The following is a 10,276-nucleotide window of genomic DNA, read 5'->3' on the forward strand; positions in this document are numbered from 1 at the left end:
CTACTTGGAAAGCAAGCAGTAAAACCTGTTCAGAGAGCGAATCATATTACTTTCAGGCAAACAAGCATGGAGGACTCCTACACCTCCAGTTAAAAAAGGCACTGAAAAAGACAGACTCCAGTTCCTGGGAAGGCTGACCCAGTCAGCATTAAAAACAGGATTAATGTATAGCTATCAAGAGAATCATACAGTGGCTTTATTCTTACTAGTTAAAAAAAGGTGATGTGAAGGCAGTGATGGTCAACATCACATAGGGAAGACCAGGTCCACACTTTGTCCAGAATCAACTGCTACCACATGAGTCTTCTTGGTTAAGTCATTTGAGCCCACAGTGACAGAATAGGTCCCTGGATATACTTCTATGTAGAGGTCCTTAGAAATGTTCTCAGCCTAGAAGGAAAAGAGGATATTAGCAGTTTAGAGATTTTATACCCCACTGCCACCATGGCCCCCCAGCAGGCTACCTGTGCATGCAGAGGTGTGATGGAATGAAGTGCTAATGTGGGAGACAGGTCCTGCTTTCAAGGCTCAGCCTGCTCACCTACAACACTGTCATTTTGGTAGGTCTCAGCCTTTCCTTATTTCTAGAACTGTGGTAATACCTCACAAATAAGCACGTGAAAATGCTCTGTAAATGCTAAAGTGTTACAGGAACATGAAGGATTATAAAAAGAACACTCTACTTGGAGTTAGGCAGAGGGAAAGGCTAGAGGCCACTGTTTTGGGGATCAGAAGTAGACAGTGGCACTTAGCACAGATGAGCAGTAATGGCAAGGTAATCGGGAGTGATAAGAGCCATTCTTTTAAACTGTGCTTTGCTAAGTTCACTATTAGGAAGATGATAGGCATTTCTTTTGTCCTAAAGCTCAAAACAATTTGAGTGGATTCCATTTTGTCACTGAAGCAGCAATTCAGCTGGCTGACAAAACTTTCCCTTGGAGGACTGGTTCTCCCAGAGTACAAAACATTGGAAGCCAGAGTTAATGGAAAGATTTTTATTTAGAGCCGAACTGAGTACAATCAGTCTTCCAAGGGTAGACTTCACTCATGGCTGGGAGGCAGGTTACATCAGGTGTGCAGACAGAGGATGGGTCTCAGTTCAAACGACAAAAGGACAAAGTCACAAACCAGAAAAGAGCCTGTAATTAAGGGCCAGATTGACAGCCGGGATGCCATTACATGTTTGCTTAATGCTGAGAAGGGGCCACAGGCAAAAGCTGTAGATTCCACTACCACACACAGGAAAAGCCAAACTACTGGCCAGCAAATTGCACTCAGAGGAATAAATGATCATGTTTACATTTTTATGAAATTTCCTCTATTCCTCCTACCTTGCAGATGGATTTGAAGCCAAGTTTTTCCAAAGCTGTTTAATGTTGTATTCTTGCATGCCTGTCCAGTTTCTGCAAAATTGGAAGTCTATAATCCTTGAACTGATGTAAATGTGTATAACAATGTCATTAACTATTTATTGGTTGTCAACCATGTAAATAGAAGTCACTTTTAGAAAATATGGTTGTATCAGAATTGCAGAAAGCCAAGGATGCTTCATTTGCACACAAGGAGACATAGAGGTAAGGTTGGCATGTGGCTGTAGAACTCCAACACTGTGGAACATCAGTATTACCAAAAGTCTGCAAGTGTTGAGAGGCGTCTAAGCCTTAACAACTTATATTTGTACTAGAAGCAGAATATTCTGAATTGTTAATAACTCTAGTATACTCCAAATCCTGACTAGTAGCAAACTGTATACAAACAAAAAGTAAGAAATGTATTGCGGCACCACGCTGGATGAAGTTCCTTTCCTCAGAATTCTAGCCCTTCCAAGTTCCAAAAAGGATCCCCTGGCTTCATGAACTAATGAGTACTTTACCTTAAAAATGAAAAACTCATTATATGTTTTTACAAAGAAACATTTTTGGAAAATGAGAACAAATGCCTTCAAATGTTGTGGAACCTGATCTCACCAAATGTGTATGTTTCGGAATTTCAGCAATGGTTTTCACTTTGTTAGCAGGAGGATCGTGCCCCTCCTGCTGCTTGAACAGATGGTGGAATTCCAGCAGGACCCAATGCCAGCTCAGCTGAGCTGTAGGTAGGAACTGAGATGTGAATACTTCACATTCTTTCCAACCACAACTATGAGTTCAGGCACAAAGAGTATCCCTGAAGCTTTGAGTGAAGGAAGAATACCAAGAAAACCCAGTTTTACACTGAACCAAAATTTTGTGCACTCCCTTCTTAAGTGTAAGAACATCTCAACTTAAAAATACTATAGACCCAATTCAAATAGCCCTCTAAGAACCATGTCAACTGGTTCATGGAGTTGTAACGGTGGTGAAACCCAGTGTGTAAGCAGTTCCGTACTCACAGGCTGGGATGCCTCTGGAGCACACTCTGATATTTGATAGATGCCTCCAGGACCAAGGGATGTCTTTTTTCTGTCTTTTCTCTGAAGAGACAAGTAGAACACTGATTTGTGCCCAAACTTTCACTTTTGGATTGTAAAGAGAAGTTTTCTTCTACCTTATGAGGAGTTAGTAATTGTTCTGTCAGCTTTTTCTAAGTTGTCATCTAAGTCATTAAGGCATTTTTAAGTGAATTCTGTAAGGTATTTTTAGTCAGATGTTTACTATAATTTTCATCCTTACATGGGCTTTGGAATCAGACACACCTGAGTTTAAGTCCTATCTCTGCTATTTACTAAGAGAGATTAACTTCTCTTGAGCCTTGGTTTTCCAGTCTGTAACATGGGACTCTTGGATTGCAGGGAAAATTTAAAATGCAAAAGTGACACTTAGGCTCTCAATACATTCTCTTCTGTGCTTCTTCTAGGAGTAGGGGTGGTCCTAGAAGGCAACAGGCTGACTGATAAAGCCAATTTCCCTTAGAGGGAACTTACATTTTAAAAGGAGAGTTGGGAATGACTCTTCCCCACATGTACCTAAGTGCACCCTTTAGGGTCAGGTGCACTTAGGTGAGAGTTCAGGCTAGGCTAGAAAAGGGGGCTCAGGACTCAAGCTCTGGCACCACTACTCACCTCCCAGGCCACGGGAGGCGTGTGGGAGGTGCTTCAAGTGTACACTCAGCCCTTGCTCATGTCCCTGTGTCCACTCTCCCATCCTTGTCCTAAACTTCCTCCCTCTAACACCCCAAAATGGCTGACAGACCAAAGAAGTCAAGAATCCAACTTAGACTCCAGAATCGACTCTGGACTTCAGTTTGCTATCTCTGAGTACAAGCAGGTAGTTTAAAACAAAAGCAAAAACCTAGTCTCCTCAGAAACCACCACCACCACCACCTCCTCCTTTGAATCAGTTCAATAAACAGAATCTTTGGCTACCCCAGAATGACATGTGGTAAAAGTTAAGTTTGTAGTGAGAGACCCGTAATTGTTACTACCTTTACAAAAAAGTATTTTGTTAAACGAGACCCCCGTCACCACACTTCCCTTGTACTTTCTTTTTAAAAATTATGAAAGACATGGGCCAGGCACGGTGGCTGACGCCTGTAATCCTAGCACTTTGGGAGGCTGAGGCAGGCAGATCACCTGAGATCAGGAGTTCGAGACCAGCCTGGCCAACACAGTGAAACTCTGTCTCTATTAAAAACACAAAAATGGGCCGGACGTGGTGGCTCATGCCTGTAATCCCAGCACCTTTGGGAGGCCGAGGTGGGCAGATCACAAGGTCAGGAGATCAAGACCATCCTGGCTAACACGGTGGAAGCCTGTCTCCACTAAAAATACAAAAAATTAGCCAGGCGTGGTGGCTGGCGCCTGTAGTCCCAGCTACTTGGGAGGCTGAGGCAGGAGAATGGCATGAACCCAGGAGGCGGAGCTTGTAGTAAACCGAGATTATGCCACTGCACTCCAGCCTGGGGAACAGAGCGAGACTCCGTCTCAACAACAAAAAGAAAGAAAAATACAAAAATTAGCTGGGCGTGGTGGCAGGTGCCCGTAGTCCCAGCTACTTGGGAGGCTGAGGCAGGAGAATTGTCTGAACCTGGGAGGCAGAGGTTGCAGTGAGCCATGATTGTACCACTGCACTCCACGTTGGGTGACAGTGAGACTCCCTCTCAAAAAAATAAAAAAATAAAATAAAATAAAAAATTACCAAAGACATGACAGTTATGACCTTACAGTAAAAAATGTAATTATTAAAAATCTTTTCCCCCAGCCTGGGCAACATGGCAAAACTCCATCTCTATTAAAAACATTAAAAATTAGCTGGGTGTGGTGGCATGCACCTGTAGTCCCAGCTACTCGGGAGGCTGAGGTGGGAGGATCACCTGAGCCCAGGAAGTCAAGGCTGCAGTAAGCCACGATTGCTCCACTGCACTCTAGCCTGGGTGACAGAGTAAGACCCTGTTTAAAAAAAAAAAAAAAAAAAAAAAAATTCCTATCCCTAGATGTAGAAGAGGATATTTGGAGCTCTTTTTTAAAAAAAATACAGAAAGGGTCTATGTTGCCCAGAATAGAGTGCAGGGGACAGTCACAGGGGCGATCATTGCATGCAACATGTTCCAGGCTTGGAAGCTCTTTTCTTTAAACCTGGCCGAGAATCCCATGGCCCAGGACTGCAGGTTCACCTAAAGATCCTACAGTGGCATCAATCTTATATTTTTGACAACCTCCTATTTCATGTTCATTGCTGTAAGTTCGCTAAGGTTATGAATTTATACATTTCTGTTAAGCCCTGTAATGCCAAGTCACACTGGCATCCAGTAACACAAAGTCTAGCAAGGGCTCTTGAATATAGGGTGTCATATCTTGGTAGACTGAAGGCATGGTGCCGGATAGTTGAGTACACTTACCTGACCATTCCCTATGTCCGAGCACATGTACAGCTTTGACTTGCCTCTGTGATAACGATAGACATGGGTTGCCCCTCCTTCCTCTGGCACAGATGAATAATACTTCTAGAGAAGTAATGTCAAAGATGTTAGCTAACCAAATTGTCTTGTCAAATTTTCAAAAAACCCTGATATTTGGGCAAAGTACAGTTGAGGAGGGAGGCAAGAGAGCAAAGGTGAATTACCTGCCCTCTTGACAGGCCTCTGAAGTCATGCAACAAACGTTAGCCCACCCAAAGTGGCTGTAGAGAAAGAAATGCATTTGGCATCCTCGTGCTGCCACCTGCTGCCTCTGTAGGGCAAGAACGCTGGCTAACTAAGGTGGGCAGGACCATGCTCTCTGCCAGGTTAAACAAATTTCACATCTTTGCCCCCATGTCCAATGCACATATCCTTTCATTTCCTCCCCTAAAAAATGTGGATGAACAGTTCCATGTTTATTGTCTAAGTGTCAGACAAGGACATGGGAAGAGACGGGTACATTTTCTTGAAATTTAGAAACACAGCAGGAAATGAAACATAAACCCAAGAGCTCTGCAGCCCTTTTCTCTGTGCTTCCCGTGCGCAGGGGAGTGGAGGGAGAAGTCTCTAATTTAAGAAGAATCTTTCAAAAGATCGGAAAACAGTTACATTTCTCTTGTCTGCTTCCTTCCTCCCCCTCAAAGTTAGCCTTAGACTTGCCCTTGATAATGACTAATGATGAGGACATCACAGCTCTGCTTGTTTTGAACACAGGGTAGGGACACTGTCTAAAACACATGTGACCAGAAGAATGAGAAGCCAGGGAAAGCACTTGAGGACACAGACCTAAAGATGTGTTTTAGTAGCTGCTTCAGACGGTGGAGGCAAACCCAGTACACAATTCTTAATTCTATCTCTAGAAAGCCAAGGGGTTCTGAGGCTCCATTTCATAACAGAGACTTGAACTGAAGCATGAACAGAAAACCAAAATGAAGAACAGCAATTTGCTAAACCTTAAATGAAAGACAAATATTATTGCTTTTACTGAACCATGAACCAAGGGTTTAATCACTTTACAGTAGAGCTGAAGCTATTGATTTTTCTAAAACCACTGAACAATACAAATAAGATAAAAATATTCCCTGAACTATTCCTCACTGGTTGGAGTCCTATTCTTGGAGTCAGGGATTCTTACAAAAGATGTAGAAAGATTAGAGTGTTTTGAGATCTTAACATATGAAACTGAAAAGCAGGGCAGAAACAAGGTATTCTCTTCCATCTCCCTTGTGGATCAGCCTCCTTACAACCATGTAGGACTCATGAAGTGTTAAGGCTGCATGAGGCCAGAGTCTGCTGTAATTCCTAGAAGACAGCGCCTTCCATGCAGGTAATTTCCTTGAATGTTTTCTGGCCTGCCTTCAACCTTCCCCGAGTATCGAAAGATGACTTGGCTGGTTATGGTGGCTCATGCCTGTAATCCCAACACTTTGGGAGGCCAAGGTGTGCAGATCACTTGAGGACAGGGGTTCGAGAGCAGCCTGGCCAACATGGTGAAGCCCTGTCTCTACCAAAAATACAAAAATTAGCCAGGCATGGTGGCACACGCCTGTAGTCCCAGCTACTGGGGAAGCTGAGGCAGGAAACTTGCTTGAACCAGGAGGCCAGGAGGCAGGGGTTGCAGTAAGCCAAGATTGAGCCACTGCACTCCAGCCTGGGTCATGGAGTGAGACTGTCTCAATTAAAAAAAAAAAAAAAAAAAAAAGGCCAGGTGCGGTGGCTCACGTCTGTAATCACAGCACTTTGGGAGGCAGAGGTGGGCGGATCATGAGGTCAGGAGATCGAGACCATCCTGGCTAACACAGTGAAACCCCGTCTCTGTTAAAAATAAAAAAAAAAAAAAAAAAATTTGCTGGGCGTGGTGGCAGGCGCCTGTAGTCCCAGCTACTAGGAAGGGTAAGGCAGGAGAATGGCATGAACCCAGGAGGTGGAGCTTGAAGCCAGCTGAGACTGCGCCACTGCACTCCAGCCTGGGTAACAGAGCAAGACTCTGTCTCAAAAAAAATAAATAAATAAAAATAAATAAACCCTAATATTTAACTTACTTGCTACAGAATTCAGCAAATAAGCTATTTTTCCCCCCACCAGACTGAAAGATCACTGAGGGCAGAAGACCTTTTCTGACTTTTCATAGCTATATTGTCAACTACAGAGTTAGGCATTCAATAAACATTTGTTGAGTGAATTCTAACTTGGATTTACCCCCCGGTTTAAGTCCTTGACTGTTTACAATCTGACCATGAAGGCTGGGCAGGAGAAACAGGTAGTCTCCAGATTCTCCCTAAATTCCAGAAGGATCCCCATTGTGGTCCATCAGCAGGTGATGGGATATAGCTTTGGTTCACACCAACTTACCCCACACTGACTTGAAGTATAGTCCATGAATTCAGCCATTGTTCTGAAGGAAGCACTAAGGGTTGGGGGCCTCTCTTCTCTCTATTTGAATAAATGGCACATCACAGGTTAGATCTAGGATTCCCTACTGGAGAATAAAGCCATTTCGGAAATAGCCTCCTTTTTACTTTTCGAAAGGCTCTGCAAGTTTATGTCAGAAAGAACGATGTTACTGAGAAAGAATTCCAACCCTAAAAGATAGACATGCAATTTATCCAGGACCTAAGAGATAGGTTTGCAGGCTTTCCAGGCTTTCCTCTATTATCAGATGACAGCTTTAAGTTTTTTGGTTTTTTTTTTTTTTTGAGACGGAGGTTTCGCTCTTGTTGCCCAGGCTGGAGTGCAATGGCACGATCTCGGCTCACCGCAACCTCCGCCTCTCGGATTCAAGCGATTCTCCTGCCTCAGCCTCTCTAGTACCTGGGATTACAGGAATGCGCCACCATGCCCGGCTAATTTTGTATTTTTAGTAGAGACGGGGTTTCTCCATGTCGGTCACAGCGGTCTCGAACTCCCGACCTCATGTGGTCCTGCCGCCTCGGCCTCCCAAAGTTCTGGGATTACAGGCGTGAGCCACCGCGCCCGGCCTTTTTTTTTTTTTTTTTTTTAAGTAACCAACCAGGGCTGAACACTACCGTTATTCTACAGCTACCCAACAAGAAGCTGTCAAATATAAAGAGTTTTGAAAGGACTTTTCCATTCATTGTCCTGATCCTTTCCAGCTTCCGCTAAGGGGAGGTTTCCTCAGGTGCTTCTGCGCTGCGCGCCCCAGGCTCCCAGCGGGCTACCGCGGTGCCAATGACTGGGGCGGTCCCCGGCACGGCGACCCTCACCTCTCCCGGGAAAACGCGCTGCGGGCCGGCTGCCGGCTGTCTCTCTAGGTGGGGCGCCTCCCGGGCAAGGACCCCCATGCAGCCTTTGGGACGCTCCAGGGCATGCCAGTCCACCGTCCTCCTCTTGGCCCGCTCCAGCACTTCTAGAGCCAGCCTTGCTGAACGCTGCAGGGAACGTCGGTCCACCCCATTCAGCGCTGCGGCCGCCAAACAGTTGTCCATGGCTCCCTAAGTGGGCACATAACGTACAAACGCCGGCGGTTCAGCTGGGCCGCCGCAACCCTGCTCCAAATTCGGGTGGGAGCCCCAGCCTCGACCTCCCTGGAGACCACCGCTCCTGGTCCGCCCCCAGCGCAAACTCCAGCGGGAGCCTAGCCAGGACGAAGCCTAGCGCGCCCACCCCTTCCATTTCCATCTGCCCCTTCCGCTACTTAGGGAACCCCCTCACCCGGCTCACTCGTCAAGGCGCATGCGCGCAGCGCTATCCTAGGAAGCGGGACGAGGCCTGGCGCTCCCGGCGGCGCCGGCGCAGTAGGGCCATTGGCGGAAGGCGCGAGAGGCGGGGTCCGCGAGAGGCGGGGCGGCGGGGCGGCGGGGCTGCCAAACACGCCTTCTGCGCCGCGGCCGTGGCGTCTGCGCGCGGGTTGCCTGGTTAACTGTTGAGCGCTGGAGGCGGGGCGCCGGTAGCTGGGAGCCGGGGGCCAGGGGCTGGGGACCGAGTTGAGCCAGCCTCCCAGGATGTCTGTCCGCGCTGTGGGAGGAATCCCTGGGTGTGGGGCTGGCCCTTAGAGGACTACTGCGCTGCTTAACTTGATGGACCTGGGGTATAAAGGCAGGTGGTCTCCTGTTGGGCTAAAAAATTATGGGGTACCAGCTAGGTAGGCAACATCGCGAGAACCCGTGTCCACACACACACACACACACACACACACACACACACTCTCACTCACTCTAACCAGGAGTGGTTATGGGGTACCAACTAGGTAGGCAACATAGCGAGAACCTGTGTCCACCACACACACACACAGTAGGAGGAGTGGTGGCGCGCATCTGTAGTCCCAGCTACTCGGGAGGGTCGAGGTGGGAGGATCGCTTGAACCCGGGAAGCGGAGGTTGCAGTGAGACGAGATCGCGCCACTGCACTCCAGCCTGGGCGACAGAGGAGACTCCGTCTCAAAAACATCATGGGGAACAAGGCAAGTGCCTCCAGCGCCTCTTTCTGCTTGGTCTACATTTTGGGGTGTCGCTACTTTTGTTTGAGGAGGTGATTAGGCCAAACTGTGTGGCTGCCAAGGTGGCCTTTGGAGAAGGGAACAGCTCGGGATGGAGGCGAGACGGAGGCGGGGTTGTCTGCAGATGTTCCTGGCCCCCAGGGCAGAGGGCGCCTGAGGAGTTGTAGGGTCTTATAATCCCTTACTGCAGCTTTCTCGCCCCTCCAGGGTTAAGTACGGATTCACACATTTTTGGAGACCTGTTCTCTTGGGGTCTGACTCCATCTTTCAGGAAGGCTGCATCATGTTTAAGTAAGGAACTGTGAATGCTTACTTAAACCATATTTAAGTGAGGACCTGTCACTCCACTCCGCTGGTTATTTGATAGGAGATACAACACAGGCTCTCACTGCTAATTAGTGACTCAGCAGCACCACCCAGCGCACAGCAAAGCGCTGATGCTTAGGAAGGTCCCCTTTGAAGGACACGGTCAGTGGGGGTCACTTTAAGGGACACAAAGAAATCCTCCTTTAAGTCTCCTCTGTGGTTCATGAAAAAGCAAAGAAACCCTCCATCATCACCTAGTCTCAACAGATGGCTTGATGAGCAATTATGAGGTACCAGGTGAGTAGTAGGAGACCAATACGACCTCCGTCTGTACTATTTAATTTTTGCAAATTTTCTGCTTTCCCCTCATAAAAAGGAATGACAGTGAGTGAAACCCTTCGTTATCCTTGATATGATTTTTCATTTTAGTGGTATTCCAAAACATTTCCTTCAATAAAGGTTCATCAAGTGCCTCCTTTAGCACGTAGTGGTTATACGTGCATGGGGTCCTGTATATCCACTCCGGAGAGCTGGTTTGAATTCTGGCTCTGCCATCTTTTTTTGAATTCTGGCTCTGCCGTCTTTTTTTTTTTTTTTTCCATTTCTTCTTCTTCCTCTTCCTCTTCCTCCTCTTCTTCC

General features: G+C 46.8%; 1 protein-coding gene across 6 annotated transcripts; it reads right to left on the reverse strand.

Annotated features, from left to right (window-relative positions):
* Positions 1–92: 92 nt before the first annotated feature.
* Positions 93–8,631, reverse strand: AKIP1 (A kinase (PRKA) interacting protein 1). Of its 6 annotated transcripts, XM_012000235.1 has the most exons (6): positions 8,548–8,631; positions 8,100–8,327; positions 7,228–7,308; positions 4,816–4,920; positions 2,372–2,452; positions 93–390 (listed from the first exon to the last, which is right to left on the reverse strand). In XM_012000235.1, the coding sequence occupies exons 2-6, from the start codon at positions 8,319–8,321 to the stop codon at positions 247–249; spliced, it is 633 nt and encodes a 210-aa protein (XP_011855625.1). In that variant the 5' UTR covers positions 8,322–8,327; positions 8,548–8,631; the 3' UTR covers positions 93–246. The 6 variants fall into 6 exon arrangements, with proteins under 6 accessions (XP_011855625.1, XP_011855628.1, XP_011855626.1 ...); XM_012000238.1 differs by lacking the exon at positions 7,228–7,308; XM_012000236.1 differs by having other exon boundaries at positions 8,100–8,577.
* Positions 8,632–10,276: the final 1,645 nt, after the last annotated feature.

This window comes from Mandrillus leucophaeus, unplaced genomic scaffold (assembly GCF_000951045.1).
Source record: "Mandrillus leucophaeus isolate KB7577 unplaced genomic scaffold, Mleu.le_1.0 Scaffold622, whole genome shotgun sequence".
Taxonomy (NCBI): Eukaryota; Metazoa; Chordata; class Mammalia; order Primates; family Cercopithecidae; genus Mandrillus; species Mandrillus leucophaeus.